Source organism: Chionomys nivalis, chromosome 2 (assembly GCF_950005125.1).
Source record: "Chionomys nivalis chromosome 2, mChiNiv1.1, whole genome shotgun sequence".
NCBI lineage: Eukaryota > Metazoa > Chordata > Mammalia > Rodentia > Cricetidae > Chionomys > Chionomys nivalis.
This window is the reverse complement of record NC_080087.1, coordinates 32,402,150-32,427,702: the sequence shown is the minus strand read 5'-3', so window position 1 is coordinate 32,427,702 and position 25,553 is coordinate 32,402,150. Positions and strand designations below refer to the sequence as shown.

Sequence of the window (25,553 nt, the reverse complement as noted above, 5' to 3'; positions counted from 1 at the left end):
TTCAGTAAATTCTAGTCAGAAAACAAAACAAGCCTTCAAGCAATATAAAAACAACCCCTCCCACATTTTCAGGGCCTATTGTTTGCCAATAGCTTATGAAGTACTTTAGAACCTCGGTACAACCAACTAATATTAACTGAGTGACTATCTGGTACTCAGAGAAAAAGATGAAATAGTAAAATAAAACAGAACTGTTCTGGACTGAAAAAATAAAGTAGAGCAAACGAGGCAGGGTTTTTCCTTAAGTGTAAAGTCTTGAAGATAACCCCAAGGAAAAGACATTCATTCACAGACTGATCTTACCTTTGAGTCAAAAAAAAAAAAAAAAAAAGACAAAAATTGGAAACATTTTAAACAATTTTGGTTCTTGTCAATTTGTGCAATTTCTATTGTCCCCCATATCTTCTATCCTAGCTCAATCAATGAGAAGAGTGTGCAATGGCTCATTTGCTTTCAAGTGAGAGTTGTCTTGTTTAGTTAGAAATAAAAAGTATTTTAAAAGGATAAGAACAAAACATTTCCTTTATTTACATTCTTAAAAGCTTGAACAACAATTGCAGTGGAAAAAAAGAAAAACCTTTCAGATTTCAGTTTTCAATTTCAAGAGTCAGAAACTATGTTCTTGTGTGTGTGTATAGGCCAAACGTTGGCATTGGGTTTATTCCTCCTTTGATTGCTATAGAAAGTTTCTGGTAACATCTTTAGGTTATTTAAACCCAGAGCTCACAGACACAAATGACCAATCTAGCCAGCATGCTCTATGATCTCCACTGCTCGGGCTGTGAGATCAGTGACAGGATGCCAAGTGCATATGTCATTTACTGCTACTGGAGGTTTGAACTGCAGTCCTCGGGGCTCGTGTGGTAATCACTCCAACCACTTAGCCATCCCCTCAGACTCCAAAGACAGCAATTTTAGAAATGGATTACATAAATTATAATCTTTGCTTTGTTTCAATAGCATGCAGAAATAACAGTTTGAAAACACAGTAGTACATGTTTGCTGAGGCTCAAGTTAAGAACATATAAAAGGAACCAGTACAGAGATGTCTGAAACAGCTTCCTCTTCCAGCAGGTCTTAATTTAAAAGTCTACATCTGACTCTGGCTTTCCATTTATTGGCACACAACACCTGAAGACACATAAGTGGTTTACTGTGCTGGTTAACTTCACATGTCAATTTGCCTAAGCCACGGTATCCAGACACTGAGTCAAACATTAGTCCAGGTGTTTCTCTGAAGGCATTCTATTGGATCGTTGTCACAGTTAAACCAGAAGAACCTGAATAAGGTAAGTTGCTCTCCACTGTGTAAATGGGCCTCATCTAACCATTGAAGGGAAAAAAAAAAAATGACCTTTTCTGAGAGAAAAAAATTCCACCAACAGATTTCCATCAGGCCACATGAAAGGCACAGCAAGTAGAGAATAATGAATTATGCTTTGATTACTTGCTGTGGTTTGAATGAACATGGTCCCATAGACACAGAGGAGGGGGTGGCATTATTAGGAGGTGTGGCCTTGGAGGAGGTGTGGTCTTTTTGGAAGAAGTGTGTCACTGGGCTGAACTTCACAGTTTCAGGAGCTCAAGTCCGTCATTCTCTACCTGCAGTAGAACTCTCTGTTCCTTCTCCAGTACCATGTCTGCCTCCACACTGCGTTTCCTGCTATGATGACCATACACTAAGCTTCTAAACTATAAGCCAGCCCTAGTTAAATGCTTTCCTTTAGAAGAGTTGACATGGTCATGGCACTTGCTGTAAGCAGAGACAGCTCTTATGTTTCCTGGTAGCCCAGATCTGAATAATCACACAGACTCTATATTAATTACAACACTGCGTATTTCTAGTTAGCTCTTACATCTTAAATTAATCCATTTCTATTAATCTGTGTATCACCACGAGGATGTGGCCTACCATTAAGGTTCCAGCGGCATCTACATGTTGTCTCTTTGGCTCTGCCTACTCTCTCTACATATCTCTGTTCCTGCCTGGTTTTATTCTGCCCTACCATAGGCCAAACAAGCTTCTTTATTAATCAATGGTAATGAAACATATTCACAGCATACATGAACTTGCCTTGAGAAATGAAATAAAAATCATTATGTTCCAACAGAAGTTGTAGAAGGCAGGGAGCTCCTGTTAAGTTTAACAAAGGTACTAAAACAGCAAGCGCTTCTGAAATGTACAAATAGCAGGAAGATGCACGCACAGGCTGAACATCCAGCTAGGACTTCACATGTGCCAGGCAGCCTCACAGTGCCACCCCCTGAGCTCTGCTCCCAGCCACCTCATGGAGATGGACTGGTATTCATCTGTGTTCATTTCTTCTGGCTTCTCTTTGTCCCCTTAGCCCTCAATATTTCTCTAGGTATTCTTTCATGATCCACGTGAATTTTAGATCAGTTTATCTGATTCTGGGGAAAGAATCCTCTATTTTAACTAAAATCTTATTAAACTCACATATTATTTTGAGCAGAACTGACAATACAGTGTTACACTGGCACAAAGGACAGAATGTCTTAACATTTCTTCAAGATAATTGTTCATTTCAGAAATATTTTAACACTTTTATCATACTGTTTTGTACATTTCCCACATTATCAAGAATTTCATCTTTGACACTGTTCATGTAAATGAGATATTCTCTTTCATCATGTCTTCTAATTTTCTTGAATATGTAAAAGGTATTAGTTTTAGATATTGTACTTTATATCCTGCTTTGTGAATTTCTATTTTGTTATTATGTTAGTTAGTATTGCTTTGGAGCTGTCTACTCTGACATTATCCAAAAAACGGTTTCATTTCTTTAAAAAAAAAATTAACCAATCGGAAGTAAAACAAAATAAGAAAAGCATAAAGGATATTTAAGGGTGACGAAGCCTCCTTAACTAAAACAGTGCAGTTCTGATTTGAGTTGACATACAGACCAACAGAAATATTTAGAATATTTTTTTAAAAAGAGTCAAATGCATATTAGCATACAAGAATGAAGAGACTGTTTTTGGTTTGTGGTGCTGCACTACTAGATGGACAATTTGAAAAAAATGATCTCTGTCTATCAATCTATACCAGTATAATATATTCAAAATGCATCAGATAATTAAACACTACAAATGAAGACATCCCAATCTTAGACGAAACAGGTAAACTGTGCTGCTAATTCAGCTATGGGGAAACCTCTTTTAAACAAGGTTTTTATATTTCAAAGTAAAATGGAAAAGTGGAGAAAATATTTGTAATCTTTTGTTGTTGTTTGTTTGTTTGTTTATTTATTTATTTATTTGAGATAGGGTTTCTCCATGTAGTCCTGGCTGTCCTGGAACTAGCTCTGGAGGACTAACTAGGCTGGCGTCCAATTTAGGAGACTCACCTTCCACTGCCTCCTAGTGCTGGGATTAAAGGGGCACCACTACTGCCTGGTTGTATCCTTTCTTTTTGATAAATGACAAGTTCATGTTATAAAAACCCAAATATGAAAGGAATTTAAACTTGAGGCAGTATCACTATAAACCCATTTCTAGATATGTTTATCGAGTGATAGGGCCTAAGAGGGATGACTCACAAGCAATCACAAATACACTGAGCCCTAGAATGCAGCTTCTGGATTCCATTATCTATTTATAGCATCAAAACTGTTAAGGAAATGATAGGTCTCGGGGGCAGGAAAAATACAAAGCGAACCTTTGACATCACAAGCAAGGAAACAAAGGTGAAGTGGTTCACATTAAAGGACGTAGGAACAGGTACAACACTCTCTCCAACCCTGTTGAATACAATCCCCAGGTTTTAGCTGGAGAAGTAAGACGAGTCAAAGACATAAGGGGATGCAAACAGAAAAGGAAAACAGTGTAAGTCTCCTTATTTGCATATGATCTGATTCAATATGTAAAATACCCTAAACTTTCTATAGTTGATAAACTCATCCAGCAACGTATCAGAAGACAAAATTAACATAAAAAATTTAGTAGTCTTCATAGATACAAATGACAAACACACTGAGAAAGAAATCAAGGAAACAACACCATTCGCAAAAGCCTCAAAACAAACAAAAACCCAACAACAAAAACTTGGAATAAATTTAACCAAAGAAGTGAAAGATTTGCATAGTGAAAATTTTAAGATACTGAAGAGAGAAACTGAAGAAGATACCAGAAGATGGAAAAAACGTCCATGCTCATGGGCTGATAGAATTAATGTTGTGAAAATGGCCATTCTACCAAAGCAACTACAGATTCAGTGCAATCTTCATCAAAATTCCAATGCAATTCTTCACATAAGTTAAAAAAATATTTCATATGGAACTTCAAAAGACTGACATCCTGACTCTGACAGGGAGAAAGGAGGAAATATGCTTGAACTCATTGGCACAAGAAAGAATTTTCTGAACAGGACCCTAATAGCTCAGGCATTACAACCAACAATTAATAAATGACACCTCTTGAAATTAAAATTTCCACTTGGAAAAAGATACTATCATTCAAGTAGAGAGGCAGATTACAGAATGGGAAAAAAAATCTTTAGCAGTAGGGTTAGGATTTGGAACATATAAAGAACTGGGAAAAAAACATCAAAACAAGAAGACAACAAAGCTAAAAGTGGGCCACATAACTAAACAGAGTTTTCAAAAAATGAAATACAAATGACTGAGGAACAGTTAAAAATGGCCAACATCCTTAGGTAATAAGGAGTTGCAAATTAAAATTTCTTTGATAATTCATTTTACACAAGTCAGAATGGCTAAGGTTAAAAAGAAGAAAAGAGGAAGAAAAAAAGAGCAACAAATGGTGGCATGGGTGATGGACGTGGAAAAAGGAGGGTACCTCTTTGCTCCGGTGGGAGTGTAAACTGATAAATTCATAATAGAAGTCAGTGAGGGGTTTCTCAAAAATGTAAAAATAGATCTACTTATTAGTCAGTTATACCACTTTTGGGTATATGGAGTACACAAAGTACTCCATATCCAGCTCTAGAGAGACCTACTCATCCATGTTCAGTGCTGCTTTAGACACAATAGTTAGGAAATTGAAACAGCCTAAACATGTGATATAGCTGTACAATGGAATACTCTTAGCTATTAAGAAAAATGAAAATTTCAAGTAAATGGATGGAGCTTGAAACAATCATTCTGAGGGAGGTGCCACAGAAAGAAAAGCATCACGTTTTCTCTCATCTCTGGATGTTAACTTTTATTTATTTATTTATTTATTTATTTATTTATTTATTTATTTATTTATTTTGGTTTTTCGAGACAGGGTTTCTCTGTGGCTTTGGAGCCTGTCCTGGAACTAGCTCTGTAGACCAGGCTGGTCTCGAACTCACAGAGATCCACCTGCCTCTGCCTCCCAAGTGCTGGGATTAAAGGCGTGCACCACCATCGCCTGGCTGGATGTTAACTTTTAATATTTGGATATGTGTGTGTGTGTCATTTCGAACATCCAGAGAGGCCAGAAAATTAAGAAGCCATGAGGGAGGGTCTTTCAATGAAAAGGGGATAGATAAAGGGTTAAAAGAGACTATCGGAATAGGAAGAGCTGTACTGGGGTTTGGGAGTGCAGCGAAGGGTGGAGGAGGGAGTATGGGAAGGGGCTTGTAACACCAAAGACTTTTAAAAAGTACACATGGACACCTACTACTACTACCACCACCATACACACACAGAGAGACAGAGAGAGAGAGAGAGACAGAGACAGAGACACAGAGAGAGAATGAGTTACCTACAATAAGGCACTGTGCCCCTACTAGAAATCGCAGTCTAAGAAATAAGGTGGTAGCCAGAAACCAGCTGCTTCTTTTGGAATTCTTGTCCAGCAAGGTCCTACAGACCCACAAACATCACGGACTACTGACACTGCTCTTAGTTACCCCCCAGAACTTTACTGTAAGACACAATTGCTGAAGATACCACATATTTGTGTCTCGGAATCTAGCCTAATCAAGCTGGTACTGACCTGGGTGTTCCCTCCCTACTGACTAGTTTTCGTAGTGCTGGAAGCTGCTAAGCCAGCTACCAGTGGAGAAAGGTTATCATCAGTCACAGCCATCTGTGAAGCCTGGGAGCTACAACAATGACTGGCTTGGCAAGACATGCCCACTGGTACAATAGTGGCCAAACACAATGGGGGTAACTGGCCACTCTGATGGGATCTGTTTCTCTTCACGAGAATAAATTCATGCCTGGCACCATTATCAGGCTGAGAACCTATGACTCTAGCAGAGAACCTACTAAGAATATGCAGCTAAATGGACATAGTATGAAACCAACTTCTAATGGCTTACTTTTAGACTCATGGACCAAAGCCCTCTCAGCCATCAACAGAGAAGATTATGGAGTTTAAGTGCTGCAGTTTCTGGCTGTGGTGATTTAAATAACAATGCCCCCCCACCCCATTGGCTCTTTTGTTTTGATACTTGGTTCCTAGTTGGTGGAATTGTTTGGAAAGAACTAGAGGTTCCTTGTGGTTCCAAAAGTTCATGCCACTCCAGGTGTCTCTCGTCTCTGTCACTGCTTTACAAATGTTGTTTCACTATGTGAGCTCTCAACTACTGCTCCAGTACCATGCCTGCACGTTGTCATGGTCCCTGCCACAGAGATCATGGACTTTAACTGTGCTCTGCTCTATAAGGAACATCACACACACACACACACACACACACACACACACACACACCAACGTGCAAAGATCATTGTGGAAGAGAGGAAATGAAAAAGTATAGAAACTGAGGTGGTGGGTAACTACAAGGAACTTCTTTATACACCTGGGCAGCTTCACATATGAACTCAAGAAAAAAAAAAAGGAATCAATATATTTCACTGAAGAAAACAAGCCAATAAAGTAGGAGGGAATTATCACTTTGAAAAAGCAGCATTTTGTATCTTCTCTCACTAGAACAATTAATTGAGGATGGATGGTGAAACTACTAAGAAAGTCTATTGGGAAGAAGGCATTGACATCCCCTAACAAATGCACAATAACGGAAACAGAGAGAGATCTGGTGTCCACCTCCTTAATCAAAGACTAGACTTAGCAACGCCAGTGGGATATCCTGACAACACATGACACTTGATAAGATGTGCAAAAGTGATTGTCACTCATAGTATTGCCACAGGCTCTGCTTGAATGAAACTCAGTGAAATAAATTTAAAACACTGATATTTTATAAGACAATTAGCCCAGCCTAGGTTAATTGAAATTGATACTAATATAACTAATATAGCTAATACTAAAATAACATAACTACTAATGAAAATATGAATCTTGACTCGAAGCTGGAGATACAGAGATTACTTAAGGCATTTCTGACATAATTAGGGATACCTGATGTGAGCATTTATTAGATAGTTTTACAAAGCCAGTACTACTTTTCATGTATGATAATGGTACTGTGGTTATATATTAAAATCCTTCTTTTCATTAGATGTATGAAGTTTCCAGAAAGAAAAACAGATATCACAAATTTATAGCAATATTTTAGTTTTTGTCTCAGCATCTGATTATCAATCACATGCCTATAATGACAAATACGTTAATTATGCAAGCATGAATAAATAGTTGTTATAATATATATTTATATACTGACTGACTTGCTCAAAAGTAATATTTGGTGCTGGAGATATGGCTCAGTGTTTAAGATCCCTGACTGCTCTTCCAGACAACACAGGTTTAATTTCCAGAACCCACAAACTGTCTGTAACTCTAATCCCAGAAGATTCAATGACCCCTTCTGACCTCCATGGGCAATGCACACACATGGTGCACATTCAGGAAAAACACTCATATATAAAATACAAAATAAAACGAAAAATTTCAAGTTATATTTATTGAAAAGTAGGCATTTTTACCAAACCAGAGGGATGAATTATTTATAACCCTCTCATTAGATTTTGCTGCTTTATAATTAATAAAAACTATGTTTGTTGGCTCAGTGGTTGAGAACACTGGCTGCTCTTCCAGAGGACCTGATTCTTGGCACCCACACCATGGCTCACAAGCATCTGTAACTCCACCTCTAGGGAATTCAACACCCTCCTCTGGTCTCTTGAAGGTATTAGGCACACATGTGGGCAGGCATGTACATCCAAGCAAACCATTCATATAGACAAAATAAAACAAAATAAATTCTATATTATTATTATTATTATTATTGGTTTTTTGAGACAGGGTTTCTCTGTGGTTTTGGAGCCTGTCCTGGAACTAGCTCTTGTAGACCAGGCTGGTCTCGAACTCACAGAGATCCGCCTGCCTCTGCCTCCCAAGTGCTGGGATTAAAGGCGTGCACCACCACCGCCCGGCTAATAAATTCTATTTTAGGGATAAATTATTCATATTACAATCAATATATCAATAACGTGATTTTGGAGACATGCTGTTTATATTCAAAAACTGACAGGAATTTATGAGACGTGTGAACTCAGTTGCTTGTCCACTCACAGCTCTCAGAAGAGTTCCCAGCCTATGCCACTCTTAAAAGATCTGTTCCATTCTTTCTCAAATACTAATAAAATACTAAATTCACACCAGAGGTGTAGCATACACTTATAATTCCAGCACTCAGAAGTTTGAGGCAAGGAATTGCTGGACCCAAGAATAGCCCATGTTATACAGCATCTCTCTGTCTCTCTCTGTCTCTGTCTCTGTCTCTGTCTCTGTCTCTCTCTCTCTCTCTCTCTCTCTGTCTCTCTCTCTCTCTCACACACACACACACACACACACACACACACACTACACTCTTGCCTTGGTTCTTGCTTGGAGAGACACTATTTTCTAGATAACACTGTCTTTCTTTTGTCAAATTCTGTTCAAATATCAGCTTTTTAAGTGGAATGTTCTTTGACTAATCTATTTAAATAATAACTATAAGGCCAGTGAGAACTTACTGGGTAAAGGCACTTAATGCACAAACCTAGACTTGAGTTTAATCCCTGGAGCCCATACAGAGGTGGAAGGAGAGACCTGACTGCTGGGATTATAAGTGTATGCTACACCTCTGGTGTGAATTTAGTATTTTATTAGTATTTAAGAAAGAATGGAACAGATCTTTCAAGAGTGGCATAGGCTGGGAACTCTTCTGAGAGCTGTGAGTGGACAAGCAACTGACAAAGCTTTCGACTGACTTCCTCCACCCCCCACAAACCCATACAGTGATAAAGTTAAAAATAAATTAATTAATAAAGTGATTGTCCTTATACTGCATGTGATTCTATCCCTCCTACGGTTTGGATCTTAAATTTTCTCTACACACCATGTATTGGAAGCCTGATCACTGGAAAAACTAAGGTTGTTAGTGCTGTGCCCTGGAAGGAGACAATAGGATTGAAGATCTTCCTGCTCTCTGTCTATCATCAAGTGAGCAGCTGTGCTAGGTCATCTACTCCCTGCCATGTTATTGTGCTTGTCATGGGCTCAGAAGCCAATGGGGACAATGTGTCACAGCCTCTGAAAACTGAGTCCAACTCCATCTCTACTCCTTATTTGACTATCTGAAAAATTTCATCATTTAAATGATAAGAGCATATACGTTTTCTCTACATTACATGTCATTTCTTCTATGTTTATTTATGTATTCATTGTATTTTTCACTAGAAGGCTAAGATATACCCAACATTTATCTACATAAGATTAGCTAGAATACCAATGAAAGATTTGTAAATTTAGACTTTCAATGGATCTAGTGCCTCAGGCAGAAACACTACTGGGTCCTTACTTAATATATGATTTTGCATTTCAGATTTGAATATATAAAAATAAAATATCTTTATAATTAAAACAAAACAACTAAAACTAAGAGCAAAGTTAAAGCAAGCAAACTGAAGAAATGGTTTATTAGATTGATAAGATGGTGACAATTTTGGAAGATGGGAATCTAATTACACTATTTACAAATAATGGCAATAATAAAATTTGATTTCTAAAGAAAAATTATGTTTTAAGCATAACCATGATTTAGAAATTTCCTATGCCTTTAATTAAAGAGAAGTCAGATTTAAAAATATCCTATCCATTTTCCTTATAAAAGATCACTGATTCCTGGCTGGGAATCAGATCAATGTCTCACTCAGCCACATCAGAGAAGTTTTCTCTAGCAGTAGATGAGAACTAACACAGAGAGCCACAATTGGACAGTGTGCAGAGAGAGAGACCTTGGAACACTCAATTCTAAATGGGCTGTTTCATCAAACCATTCAGGGATCAGGAAAGTATACAGAAGAGGAGAAAGAAAGACTGTAGATCTAGTGGGGATGGAGGACACCAAGGAAACACTGCCTTCCTGACACAACATGACTGTGCACATATGAACTCAGAGACCATGGCGGATCCAAGCCAGATAGACTCTACTGAGAGGGAAGTGGACACAGGCCTCCATTCCTAAAGCAGAATCTATCTCCAACTGATTATTGCTTGCTAAGAAAAACTAATTTTCTCCAATGGAGTCTCACTGGTTATACAAACCACACTTAAGTGCAGGCCCCCTACCCAACAGTAGATGGCCAACACAAAATGAGCTTAATAATATTTTTGGAGATGTTTTATAATGTTTATTTTGGGAATGTTTTTTATTTATTTGTCTTTTGCTTATCTGTTGTAGTTCTGATGTAACATTTTTTATGGGTTTTGTGTGTGTGCTTATGTATGTGTGTCTTGTATTTTTTTCTCTGTCGGTCTGTTGCTTTGTTTTATTCTTTTTTCTTTTTAATTGATTTTTTTTATATAAAGAAAGAGAAAAAGAAGACATGGAGTTGGATGGGGGGATGAAAAGGGTATGGAAACTGTGATCAAAATATACATTTGAAAAAAATTATTTTCAATAAAAAGCTCATTTATAATTGTTATAACTGCCTTTGTCATTAGCTTTTTAAATTGTTGTACTTTCAACTCTTTAAATACTTACTTCAATATACAGATTAAAAGACTAAGATAATATCTTCATAATGTCACTACCAAAAGCAGTGGCACACGCCTTTAATCCCAGCACTTAGGAGACAGAGACAGGCAGATCTCTGTGACTTTTAGGCCAGCTTGGTCTACAAGAGCTAGTTCCAGGAAAGGGTTCCAAAGCTATACAGAAAAAGCCTGTCTCAAAAACTAACTAAATAAATAAATAAAAAATAAAAATAAACAAAACAAAACAAAACAAAAAACCAAAAGAAGCTCAGAGATTAAACAGCAAAAATGAGAAGCCCAATCCCTTCCTATTTTTCTCACAGTCAAAGGAAGGGCAAATACACAGAACAAGCACACACACCTACAAGTGCACTGACGTATCTCCCTTCCATGTGACAACACGAACGCATTACTCACTCTCAGAACGCTGCAGCACCGTCAGCAGCTCTAGTTCTAAAAGTAGGGCAGCCATTGAAAGCCCACAGGACTTGGGAAACACTACCTCTGCCAAAGGTCAGTGACAAAATTCAGAGTCTCAGGTCTGAACTACCATTTAGCAAACCCCTTGAGCACACAATACTGCTCTATATTGCATACACAGCACAAATTTCTAAATGTGACCATGGAACTAAGAGCATTTTATAAAGTTATACATTTAATCATTTATTCTCTCCTGTTTCCCCACAGTGTGGTATGTCTATTCCTGTTAAACTCATGGCCATCACAGCGCTATGACTTCTTTGCTTGTTGGGCTCCCAGACTGGGAGAGCATGAGGACACACTTTCATGTTCTCCTTACCATGTGCTGGGCTGAGGCCCTGCACAGAGCAGGCCCTCATGAATTGCATGGTCTACTTTTTAAGTATAAGTATTCATTTTTAAAGCCAAAGAACTTTTTTTTTTTTTTTTTTTTTGGTTTTTCGAGACAGGGTTTCTCTGTGGTTTTGGACAAAGAACTTTTATTAGAAGATTTCTGCCAAAAATAAAGTGTTTCTAATTCTACTTTGAAAAGGGTTAAGAATTGTGCAAAAGTCATTTTTAAATTCACTAGTTATGAAAATATGCTATGCACATTTTTCTAAGAGAAAATTACATTGCAAAGAGTACACAGTCTCCTTCTTAGACGTTTGTAAGGCAAACCCTCCCACTATTCTAAAGCACTGACCAGTCACGCTGCGCAGTCATTTGTCAGTTTCCGTATTTCTCATCATCCTGGCTCGCAGCCTGGCAGGCAAGGTGCTGACTAAGAACAACACAAAGAACCATTCTTTACATTTCATTCATTTTTTTTCTCATTCAGGGAAACAGCTTCCTGACAATATATACTTAAAATTCTGGAAAATACAAATCAACATTGCCTTGATTTTGGTCTCTAGCCTTACCAGAAGGTCAGGCTCCTGGACCTGATTTCCACTGTTAGTTGATTACTTTCAGTACGTGATGGATATTCATTTCCAGAACACATTACCAGTAAGTTTTATGATATCATAGATACTCACTACTCAACCCAAACTGAGTAAACCACAAATGCAAAAGCACACACTTAAGTTCTTTCAGGGAAGCCTTGGGACTCTCAGTTCAGACCTTAGGTGGACGGCAGCCTGAGGAAGAGTAACTGAGTACTTAACATAGACAGCTCTTTTCTTACCAGAGCTTGTAGCACAGACATCTTAAGATGCTTTAAAAACCCAAGTTTATTTTGTTAGAGCTCTAATTAAGAATTACCTTGAGTCAGAGCAACTTACAAATGAAATAAGAATTATTTTTAAGTCATAGATTATATTTTATTTTATCCCTTGTTAAGGAAGGAAGCATGAGGAACATGCTTACTTGGTTATAGAAATGCCCACTCTAAGTAAATTAGTAAATAAAAATAATATTAAATATTATTTAAAAATTGTAGACTCCTAGAATGGTTGTGAGCAGCACTGGTGTGAGACACGTGACCGCACTGGAACAAAAAAGAACTGAACTGTGGAGGAGTAGTCTGTTGAGAAATGTCAGGAACCAGGAAGCATCCAGCAGAAGAAAGTAAAGGGGAGGGACTTACAAGATAAGAGAAAAACCAAGAGTGTGGTGACCGGAAACCATGCACCAAGAAGTCACCAAATGTATCAGAAGCTGATGATGGGTCAAGTAAGATAAGGGAGCAGAACTGTCCACCCGGACTAGCAGCACCAGGGCCACTGCAGAACTTGAAAAGAACAGATAGAAAGTTCAAACCCTGAACAATGGAAATGACTAGAAACCTTTCCTAGAAACTTTCCATGGGGTAGGTGCTGCAGTTGGTATGAACGCCATCCTGGCTATCATAAAACCTGTGAACATGGAGCCAGCACATCTGGCGGAAGTTGAACTCAAGGAAACCTGAGAATAGCAAAGACTCAAAGGTAAAACGTTTTTAAGGCAAATAGGCTGCCAGCCCTAAATAATGGGGGTGGGGGGAAGGATGGGGGAATGGGGAGGAGTTGTCCAGCATTAACCACAGTCAGGGAGAAGAAGAATCAGTCTCCAGAAGAACACTGGCAGGAGTGAAGGCTTCTAAAGACCCTGTCCCAGGGGTTCCCATTTTTGTAATTATTCTGACATTCTTTTCCTATTTATCTGAACTATACATTGTGCATTATTTGTCCTAGCCACAAATATAAAAACAAACCAGGGAGATTACAGTTCTTCACACAGTTGAAGAGATAAGCCATATTTCTAACTGCTCCTCCATCTGAAGATATGACCAACAAATAACAAAAAGCCATTGGCATGAAGTAAAACATAGAACACACATGCCAGAACTTTGAAAGACTTAGGCAGATGTAATGACCCATAACACGTGACTACTGGCGAAGTCATCCCAGACAGATGAGGGGGCAGCCTATCAATTGAGAGAGTTAAAACAAGGAAACTAGAGAACTCTGGGGGAGACCAATGACAGAAAGGAGGGAGGTGTCAAAGGTGAGTCCTGCCTTCACCAGGAAAAATGGCACTGTGGTCTCAGCCATGAGACCACTTCGGAAATCGCAGACATTTCTCTGAGGACTGTACACTCAAGGCAACACGACATTCTGCTGCATCCATAGAAACCAATTAGCATATATATCTTGCTACACATTTGTAAGAATAAACATTTTCTGTCAGATTATATTTTATATTTATTTCAGTCACACACTGTTCAACTTTTCCTAATCCTTACAATTTTATATTTGAACTTTCTATAAAAAATGTTACAGACAGATAACTTCACAAATCTTCAGAATGAAAATGGAGAAAATGAAATATTTAACACACCAACTGGAAAGCTTTAGAAAAAGTGAATATCAAGAGTATCATTAAGATATGAATTCACACTTTGGTTGTTAGGGTTACATAGTTTTTATATTCAGTAGTAAATTAGACCTTATTTAAAGTTTTCCTACAGCTTAAAATTTCCAGTTGCATGCTTTTATTTTCCACTGGCAATTAGTATACCAACTGTGCAAATACTGCAATACTGCAATATGAAGGCTCCTGAAGAGAAAATCCAAACAAACAAAAAACATAGCAGCACACAATGAAGTGACTAAGAAGTAAGAGTTGAGTGAGTTTCTTATTTTGAACAGATGGGGCAAAGCTGAAAGTTGTAAGGCTTAAACCATATGGACTCTATAAAAATTTAATAAAAGTGATTTTTTCAGAACATAAATGTCTAGGAAATAGCGGGCAGATACAAGCTCATTTGAATCTTCTGACTTAAGTGAGAAAAGTTTGAATTCATATTCTCCCTACTAAATTAGGAGGAATTTAATACTCCATGGGATAGTCGTGATAAATGCATATCCCCGGGCATGGCAATCATCCATGAATGTTGATAATACTGTGTTTAAAAATAAGAAATTACATGTAGCATATATTTTAAACTATCAACAGTGTTGGAAACAATCCAATTATAATAACATCAATCACTATTATAAATGGAGGCTAAATTAATAATAGTAGATTAATACCAATCACTGGATACTTAAGAGCAATGCTCTTCTGGGGAGTGAAATAGTAACCCACACCTTTAATGCAGATGTCAAACACAAGGTGCACAGGTTCCAAATACAAAGACAAACTCTAATAAATGAACTCTCTGTTTTGAAGAAGGGAATATAAATAATGGTGCGTCAGAGGACAAGTCCAAGCAATTAAGATCTGCCCAGTGATTAGAAAAATTCAAATAAGAAATGTGTCCCATCCTCAGACGTTGGGGTTGACTGGTGATTGGAGGGGTAAAGAATGGCATGAACATTAGCTTTGGAAGGAAGTCTTGACCTCTGGTAGATTCAAGGGATGGCTTCAGAATTTATATCATTACATATTCATCCTGGCTTTACTTTTTTAAAGCTGGTACCTTGGGCAACTAAGGAGAGGGAACCTGAAATGACCCTATCCTATACTGATGAATATCTTGCATATCACCTTAGAACCTTCATCTGGCGATGGATCGAGGTAGAGACAGAGTCTCAGTTTGGAGCAACGGTCTGAGCTCTTAAGGTCCAAATGAGGAGCAGAAGGAGGGAGAACATGAGCAAGGAAACCAGGACCACGAGGGATGCACCCACCCACTGTGACAGTGGAACTGATTTATTGTGAGCCCACCAAGGCCAGCTGGTCTGGGACTGAATAAGCATGGGTTGAAACTGGACTCTCTGAACATGGCAGACAATGAAGGCTGATGAGAAGCCAAGGACAATGGCACTAGGTTTCGATCCTAATACATGAACTGGCTTTGTGGGTGCATAGCCTGTTTAGACGTTCACCTTCCTGGACATAGATAGAAGTGGGAGGACCTTGGTCTTCCCGCAGGGCAGAGAATTTGAACTGCTCTTCAGTATCGAGAGGGAGGGGGAATGGTGTGGTGGGAGGAGAAGAGGAGTGGGGATAGGGGGAGGGGACTGGGGGGAGGGGGCAATATTTGGGAGGAGGGGAGGGAAATGGGAAATGGGGAGCAGGTGGAAATTTTAATTAAAAAAGAATAAAAAAAAAAGAAAGAAACTGCTAAAAAAAATCATGCTAGTTACAGAATAAGCTACTATTGTTGGATGAATGCTAGAAAATTAAAGTAGTATCCTCTACATTGGGTTGCTCAGACATTTTACAAGTGATTTCACACTGCATGTTTTCATGTTAGATCTCGAAATTCTTCATGAAAAAGCAGGAAATTGAGGCATGACAGCGTCCACTTCATACATGGAAATCGTTACAGATTCTCTCCACTCATCAGCTTTAAAGCTCCTCTCTCTCAGTTTGGATGCTCACCTTCCTAGACCTGGATGGAGGGGGGAGGACCTTGGACTTTCCACAGGGCAAGGGAACCCTGACTGCTCTTCGGACTGCAGAGGGAGGGGGAGAGAAGTGGGGGGAGGGGGACAGGAGTGGGAGGAGGGGAAGGGAAATGGGAGGCTGGGAGGAGGCGGAAATTTTTTTTCAATAAAAAAAAATCATGAAAAAAGGGCTCCTCTCTCTTTAATACGTACTAACTCTTAAAACACTCAGTTCAGCAATCACTGAATATTTCAGTTCTCTCTTGCCTTGACCTGGGCCTTAAGTCCGACTTAGGTGTTTACTGAACTACACTCATTTGCTTTCTTGTCTGTTTCTGACAACAACAGTAACGACAAAACCTGCTGATTCTTTGAAGGCAAGGTCTTAAAAAAATTGATTTTAAGGTGTGGGGAATCAAACTCAGAACCTGAAGCACGCTGGCCACGCACTGTCCACTATGGCTCCTTCCAGCTTCTTAAGTTCTTACTCTCACCAGTCAGCACCAGCACACTGTTTGGCCATCTGAACGCGCTCTTTAGAAGAGGGTAAAATAGTTAGGTGACTTGCTGAGCAACAACGTCAGAACAGTTTATTAGGCCAAGTCTTAAATAAGATTTCCTCTGCTACTTTAGCTGGAATGCAAATTACACGATTTCAAAATGAGGACGGGAAAACCTTGGATAACCTCATGTTTTTTAATCGCTAACCTTTTTGTGTATTTCAAAGTCAAAAATATTTTTATGGCCCTAGCAATACTCTGAAGTAGGAGATGTAGGTGCGTCTAGCTGGAGAGGGATGTATATGCTATATTCTAAAAAGTGATTTTTTTTAAAAAAATAAAGCCTTTCTTTCAAAAAACTACACATTAAAAAGCACTCTGCTTCTTTTTAATAATATCAAGTACAGTTAAAGATACCTGCTTATAGAAAAATCAGTTAATTCTGTGGATTATCTTTAATCTATGAGAATTAATTAATTCTTTCCATTTATCTCACCACTGAATTGAAATTCTGGAATTTTGAAAAGTTTGAAATCAGAATTCAATAGACAGTGGTTTTCAGCGGGCAGTCTGAAGTTCATTAGGTAACACCGACAGAGCTCTGCCAGCTCTGATGGGCTGAGAACACTCTTTGAAGCTTAATTTACTTTCTTTAAAATGGAAACCCCCTTAACATCAGCTGTGTTTATTGAGTCATTCTAGCTCCTATTTTTTTGCCAAAATGTATTTTTCCTTTGAAATGCAAGAATCATCATGTTTCCAGGTTAGATGTAATCCAAACCCAAGTTTATAATTAAAAAGATATGAAGATTAAATGAAGTTACTTTATCTTGCTTGACTTATCTATTTAATCTGAATTAGATTTAATTTAGAGAAATGATATGAAAAATACACTGAATACATAGTCTCTTTGAACAATAACTTGTAGAGATGATACAAACACTGCACTGCCAGCAACTAAATTTTTTCATATTTTCTCCCCATCTATTCTTAGCAGTGATTGAATATATTATTAACTAATTATTATTAGTAACAGTGATTGGGCATATTATTAACTCATCCACACTTAGGATCTTGCTCTGTGGTCCAGGTTTGTCTTGAAGTTGTAGGCTCGGGTCTTCTTCCTGCCTCAGACTTCTGAGTGAGTGGGACACCATGTATGTACTCCCATGCCCAGTGTCATATTTTAAAATCTAGCTCAACAGTAAAGACTTACCAAGGTGGTTGAATGGGACTTAGATTTAGGCAAAACAACACAGAATAAAATGTCTCTCCAGAGAACCTCTTTATTTCACTAGAGATCAAATGCCACATTACACTAGAATCCAGGCTTCAAAAAAAAACAAAAAACAAAAAAAACAAAAAACAAAACAAAACAAAAAAAAACCACAAAAACTCTAATAAGTGGCAAGCACAATTCTATTTAAAGGCCAAAGGAAATGTGAATTTATTAATAATTGAGAATTAAGATATCACCTCAGTCTCAAAAACCATACTTTCCCAAAAAGTACTATCTAAGTTCTTATTTTTCTGGAAAACCTGGCAAAGTAACTATAACTATCTGCTACTTTGAAGAAGTAGCTAGAAGCACATAGAGGCACAGCCTCCCTGAGGCCCTTGAACAAGGAGACTCCTTGCCCTCCAGAACTCGTGCCCTCCTTAGGGACTGGCAGCCCGAATGGTGAGAATGAAGCACTGAGTTAGATGGAGCTGCTACCAGCTGCATGACTCACGGCAAGCCAGTCCCCCTGCTTCTCAGATTCACTGTAAGTTCACCAAATGATAGGTTCAAGCTCTTGGAAGATTTAAATGATTTTACTCAGTATGATTCATGCTTAACTTCTATAGAATTGTGTTGTGGAGCAAATGAAGATACACATAACATTTTAAATGATTCTGTAAAGACAAAATGCTATTCGTTGGTATTTCTTTATCATATTAAAAATGTATGGAAGCAATTTTGATTTTCCAATTTAGTGGCATATAGGTTTTAGAAGTATGTCCTTATGATTCCCTGGATTTCATCAGTGTCTGTTGTTATGTTCCCCTTTCATCTCTAATTCTATTAGTCTGGACCACCTCCCTTCGTCTTTTAGTTAAGTTGGCTAAGGGTTTCTCAATCTTAATGATTTTCTCAAAGAACTAATTATTTTATCGATTATTTATATTGTTTTTGATATTGTTGTGTCTATTTTATTGATTTCATCCCTGAGTTTGAGTATTTCTTGTAATCTTCTTTTGGGTATTATTTCTTCTTTTTGTTCTAGAACATTCAGGTATGCTGTTAGCTTACAACTTTGAGAGCTCTCCAATTTCTGAAAACACTTCTGAGATATGGTATAACTTGCTCACTATATCATAAAGCATTTACATGAGCTGTAACCTGTAATTTCACCTAAAATGTAAGAATTAGAATTCCATTAAAAAATTCCTTAATAAAGATATAGTTCAAATTTTAAGAAAGTTGACTTATTTATTTCATTATCAGGGGTTTGGAGAACTATCTCAATGAACAATACCTAAAGTAGGTATTTCATGGGAGCCCCTTCCCACTTTAGCTTGTCTCTCACATAAGTTTTTAAAACACAGTTTACCTCATAGCATGTGATATACTTTTTATAGTCATGCCTTGGGTAACTTATTCTCTATAGAAAATTCAAAGTGAATTCCTGGTTTAGTATAGTTTAACCACAATCTGTCTTTGCCACAGGCAACTGCGCAGGGGGCAGAGTGCTGCACCCTGAAGACGTGACGTCAGCAGTAGGGCTGGAGGTCAGGCAGCAGAGGTCGGCCTGGATGTGCAGTCCAAGAGCCTCGTAACTGCTCTGGGCTACTGCTTTCCAGCAACACTGTTTTTAAACCTGCATTTTCAGAATTCACCAAACGAGCTTAATTCACTACAAACTCAGTTACCTCCCCAAGCACAGCATCTGTTTCTTGAAAGCAGGGGCTGTAATACTACGTATCTTTGAAAGGCTACAACAAAGAACCATTCACAACGATTTCAGAACAAAGTGTTTTATAAAGTTTGAGGATTATTAAGCCGTTTAAGAAAGAAATGGTTACTTTTCTAGTAGGTCCATTTTCCTAGAACTTGCTTTGAATAAATAAGGTTAACATAAACTCACTTCAGAGTATGAACTCTAGCACACAAACACTTTTCTACATAGTCTACGGTGCAAAGTCCGTTTCCATTAGTGCTAGTGGGCATCCATTACAGCTCCTGTACTAAGCACTGTAGGGCCTGCACATTTCATCTGGGCTTTCAGTGAAGGTTTCTATCCCACTGTGTGTGTGTATAATATGCATATATATAAATAGATTTCAAGATTTTTTTTTTATTTTGAGTCATGTGTGACCATATATTTGTATATATGGGTATGAGCTCCTTTGAGTACAGGGACCTGTGGAGTCCAGAAGGGGGCTTTGGAGCCCTGGCAGTGGAGTTCCAGGCTGCTTGTCAGAGGAAATTGAACTCAGGTTCTTTGCAAAACAAATATTCATTCTTATGCACCAAGTCACCTCTCCAATCTCTAAGATTTCTATTTATATATATTATATGCACATTATTTGTTTTGGTGTTTCTATATTTCATATCCTAACATATTTATATAATTAAGAACACTTATTTAGCCACATTTAAAACTTATTTGAACAATAGACAAGTAGTAAATTTTTTTCTAAAATATTTTTATCAATTCTTTAAGAATGAATTACAATGTATTTTGAACCTATTCACTACAATTCCTCTCCCAATCTCCTGCTAGACATACTCTAGAATTACAGAATTTTCTGATAGAAACCAAATGCCTCAATTGTCTGCAGGGTTGAGAAAACTGAAGACATTGCTTAAAACTCTATAGTCAATTACAACTGGGGCTAGGGCTGAACACCAGTCCATCTGTCTATGAGTGACGATTTCTTCCACAAAGACTAACTTGTTTGTTTGTTTTTTGAGACAAGGTTTCTCTGTGTGTAGCCCTGAATGTCCTGGAACTCACCTGGTAGTCCAGACTAGCCTTCAACTCAAGAGATCCATTGCCTCCCAAGAACTGGAATGCCCAGCTAGTAGTCATTTTACTACTGATCATATATTTCATCTTATATATAATATATATAAACTTTCTAGGAAGGTTATGACTTGAAATGAGGTCAAGCATATTAGTGACCAAAACAAAGTCAGGAGTAGCCACGTTACCTGTATCCTACAGCTCACTGGAAATGCCTCTGAGATAGTCCATCTCTGAATAGACATTCATGGTACAAATATGCAAACTCACAGAACCCACTGCTATGAAAGTCTAAGGCAAATGGAACGACTCCCACCTAAGCTCCTGAAGTTTGCACGAGCCCCTTTGTCTGATCCAGCTGTTTCTCCATTCTAAATGTTTATATTATCTGTTTCTGTGACAATCACTCTTCCTGCTGCTGGAGCCTTCCCATCTGTCCTTTCTTTTCTTTCCCTCCACAGAACAGGAACGTGTTCATGCTATCTATACCTTATTGGTTGGCAGGCATAAAATCTTCAAACTGATTTAAGATAATACAGTAACGCATCCAGATACTCAACATCTACGCCTTTGAGACCAAGTTTCTTCCCAGAAAAACAAAACAAAACAAAACAAAAAACAAAACACTGACTCGGCAGAAAAACGGTAAGAACTGATGGACAAGAGAGGTCCCTTCCTTTCTAGTCATTAAAAGGATAACCTCTAACTCAAGTCAAATATTCCTGTGCAGTATATGGAATAAATGTGTGATGGATACACTACATGGTATACTTTCCATAATATATAACAGTGATATGTATTACTGTTATAAATTCTGGTGAACATCTGGAACATTAGAAATTAAACTCCTAAGATGTGAGACAACTTAGTTATTATAATCCTTTAAAATTAGGATTTTAAGTATTTTTAAAACTTGGCTCACAAGCATGTTTATGATGTAGATGTCATATTTATATAGTTATTTATACTTACAAAATGTTTTTTTGTCACCTCAACTTAAGAGTTACCTCACTAATACCATTTTCAGTTTTGTAATAAAAATTCTAAGACAGGTGTAATAATAGTTACAACAAGGATTATATGTAAAATTTCTAAATATATAATATAAATATAATAAAAACAATAAAAAATTGAGAAAAAAGATTTCTAAATCTAAGCATTTCCTCATTAAAGTATATAATTTATATAGAGATTAACATAACTTCTATAATGATAAATTCCAAATGTTTTCACAGAAGAAAGGTGATATGGTTCCCAAATTTCTGGGTAAGTTAAGTTCAACTATTCAACTTTAAAATTTTTAGTCTCTTCATCACAGATAAGTATTTTGTGATTTTTAAGTTCTTGATTAAATAATTTGGTAATAGGAAGAATATTGTAATTTACAAACAGTTAAAAATAAAATTATAAGTCAGTTCTTTTATTCAACTGAAAAACTCAATCAGATTTAATATTGTATATGTCTAAATATTGTTTGAAATGATCTCCTTAACAGTATATATGCTCAAGGTAATTAATGTTAACATTACCAATTCTGAACTTTACAATCATTTCTACTTTAGGAAATAAAATTATTTCTTTATGAAATAAAACAAGAGAGAGAGCGAGCGAGAGAGAGAGAGAGATCCTAGGAGAGCATCTCTTTTGTCAAGTGTGAGAATTGACTATTTAGATTGCACAAGTGTTATTTCTGAGTAGAAATAAGTACATTCATTAAAAAATAGCATCGAACATTTAAACAAATATGCAAAGCAGGAAAGCTGCTCACCGGTCTGAGGGAATCCAAACTGATGAATAATCTCATCAGTGGTTAGCACAAACGACTGTTTCACCCTCTGTTTCTTTGTAGGGCCTGGTGGTGGTGAAGTCATTGAGAGATTTTTGTTGACCTGTAATAGGAAAGAGAAATCAGAAAGCACCTTACATTTCCTGGGTTACAATGCAAAAACTAGATGAGAAAGATTTGCTTAGTATCCAAAACAGGACACGCAACAGATGGAGGGGAATGCTAGTAACTTGGATGGTTGGTTTTTACAGTTGGGAGACAGGACAAGTTTTATTAATGAGGGAAGATGATGGCTCAAAATAATTTACCTTTCTAATCTACTTATTTTGGAATTGACACTATGCAATAATACAGGAAGGTTAAGTTTCAAAGAAATACAAATATAAAAGCAACTCCTTGATTGTTTTTAAATAAGAAAGTTCAAATGTTTCCTACCCACATTTTTCTAGTATTTTAGTGAAATAGCAGAGAAGTCCATTTCTCAAATGGAACAGAGAACACCTGTGCTATTCATGTTTCTAGGTATAGATATAATACACTACACTCTAACTTCATGAAAAAGTTTCTATGGCATAAAAAATCTTTTTGTTCAAGACTAAACACAGAATGATTGATTAAAAATGATAATCAAACAAAGTTTCCACAAGTAAATATAATATCCTATAATATGTAAAACCTACCTGAGTGTTCTGAGTATAACAGTTCCAAGAAATTAAATGTATAACAAGTGCATTTTCATTTGAATAGTTCACTAAAATAGTTAAAAAGTTTATTAGCAAATTTATCTTAGAATATAACTAATTTGAGGAAAAATCTAATTTTGTTCATTATGAAAAACTTCATTTAATATTTTTTAAAAATCATAAAATGTGATCACTTTAAAAAAATTGAGATAGTCTAAGTTTTAAAATTCACTTCAAATTCAAATAATCTTTGAATTAACAAAATACAAAGATAACATACATATATAAATATTGCTATGTAAAAATGTCTTTATTTTTATTTTATTTACATTTCTTTAAAGAATCAAAACCACACAGAACTTCACTAGGATTTTCATTGCATTAATGTTTAAAAATGATGTGTTCTATTTAGGCTAATGTTGGGCTATGGTTTACACACACACACACACACACACGCACAAACCCTTTATCTGTCTCATGGATCAGACTGGAGAAAACTTAATTAAGACGATACAGCAATACAGCTCTAGAAAACCAAAATCGTTATGTTATCTCATAAAACATTAAAAATAATAACTTTTCCTGGTATGACCATGGGAATCAAATCAGGACTCTGCACATGCTAGGCAAGTACACCACCCAGAGCTATATTCCCAGCCACAATAATTAGAAGGAGTCAAAACCACATCAGTGTTAAGTGACTGCCAAATGGAAAAATTCTCAGGCTCCATTAATAAGCTCTGGCCAAAGTTAATATATTCTAAGTATATGCTACTAAATAATAAAAAACCTTTGAGATTCATCAGTCATCTATAAATGGAGATTTCAATAAAAGTTACATATGTGCTTTAATAAGAATGTGCCATTAAATTTGACATGGAATTGTGATATTCTACTTATATGTTAACTATCAAGTACTAGGCAATACAGTAAATAGGTTAAGCAGTGCTGGTGATATTGTGCAATGCCAGAGCTTCGTCTGTGTTATAAAAAAATCCACTACTTCTCTCTGTGAAAATAAACTATAAAGTGTGATACAAACATAGTACTGTATAGAATACATAGAATAAATATTAGGTATTAGTATCATCCATCAGATAATCAGGAAAAATCTAATGTAGATGATGCAGTAAGTAATTATTTCCGAATTCTCTGTTTTTAGTGGAAGTTATACATATGAAAAGACATTTATCACTTAACTAATTAACCTCTTGTTAGAGCCACTTGTTAGTTTTCCTTTGGCATTCTTGGAACTCCTTTTCAGACATGTTAAACAGTGTGTCTAAAGTGCGGTGTAAATGAACAGGTGTTTCCTAGGGTTGTAATTATACAATTCTAAGTCTGTATCTATGCCACGGATATGGATATACACAGAATGTGTCTTTCACAATATTCTTCTTTGGCGTTTCATCTGTGCTAAAACAAAAATGAATAGCAGAAAGTTAAAACAGGATGTTAAATGCCTCTGCTCAAACAAGAAGCTTCAACACACTTTAAAATGCACTATTGTTGTGTGTGGGGGGAGCATAATAATTATATGTTTTCCCTAAGCAATTTTTATGATTCTGATCTTTCTTGACATCTTTTTTTGGATACCACTCAAATGTTAATAAAGTGATGAGTACCAACATTATAGAGCAGGTAGCTCAATTTAAAAGATTTGAGATAGCAATCAATTATTATTAGTGGGGATTTGAAATTAGAAGTCAAAAGATTTTCAAAGTGGTCTGACATATATTTAGAATTTCATTTAGAGGAAGAAAAATAATAATATCCATTAACTAGAGTGGAACAACACCTGCTTCTGAAATCTATGCTGGGGAAGATTGCTCCATAGCTTCACAGCAACAGAAAGGTTAGCTAAGACAGGCTACCCTATACCAATACCCTCTTTTCACAACACAGTTTTCGGCTTGCTTCATGCAAAACCACAGTTTGCCCAAGTCAGTTTAATGCCTCCATACTGGAGAAACCTAAAGGCACAAAATTTGAATAAAATTTATAATAAGGAAAAGGAAAAAAAATACCTAGATCTTCTGCCAAGTTAGTTACAAAACTGTTTTTCCCATTCTTTCCATTATAAGCAGCTTCATGCAAAACATGCACGCACTCATTTTTCAGTAGTAGGTTAATCCTTGTTAAAAATCATACTACTCCAACATAAAACTGAACGCAAAAGATTAATCACACTAATTAGTTTCTCTTTTAGTATTTAAAACTTAAAACCCTAGGAAAGATAGAGAACTCCCTTCCATGCAGGTTTACAAGTCTAATCACACCAGCCAATTTTAGATCATCTGTTAGTTTACCAGAACTAGAAATTTGTGAATTTTCAACCTCCAGTGATTCTTTAAAAACTTGCTTAGAGTTAAATCTGAAAATACATTGATGCTATCTTGTTAAAGGTCCACAAATTC

At 36.8% G+C, this 25,553-nt stretch overlaps 1 protein-coding gene across 5 annotated transcripts in view; it reads right to left on the bottom strand.

The window, feature by feature from the left end:
• The window catches only part of Ahi1 (Abelson helper integration site 1), a 142,765-nt gene that overhangs the window by 46,941 nt on the left and 70,271 nt on the right, over positions 1–25,553 (bottom strand). For all 5 annotated transcript variants that reach the window (XR_009055621.1, XM_057751696.1, XM_057751715.1 and 2 more), the window contains one exon: positions 22,436–22,556. Coding sequence is in view for 4 of the 5 variants with exons in the window: in XM_057751696.1 (XP_057607679.1) it covers positions 22,436–22,556 (121 nt within the window). In the remaining variant the exon portion in view is untranslated. The remainder of the gene's footprint in view (positions 1–22,435; positions 22,557–25,553) is intronic.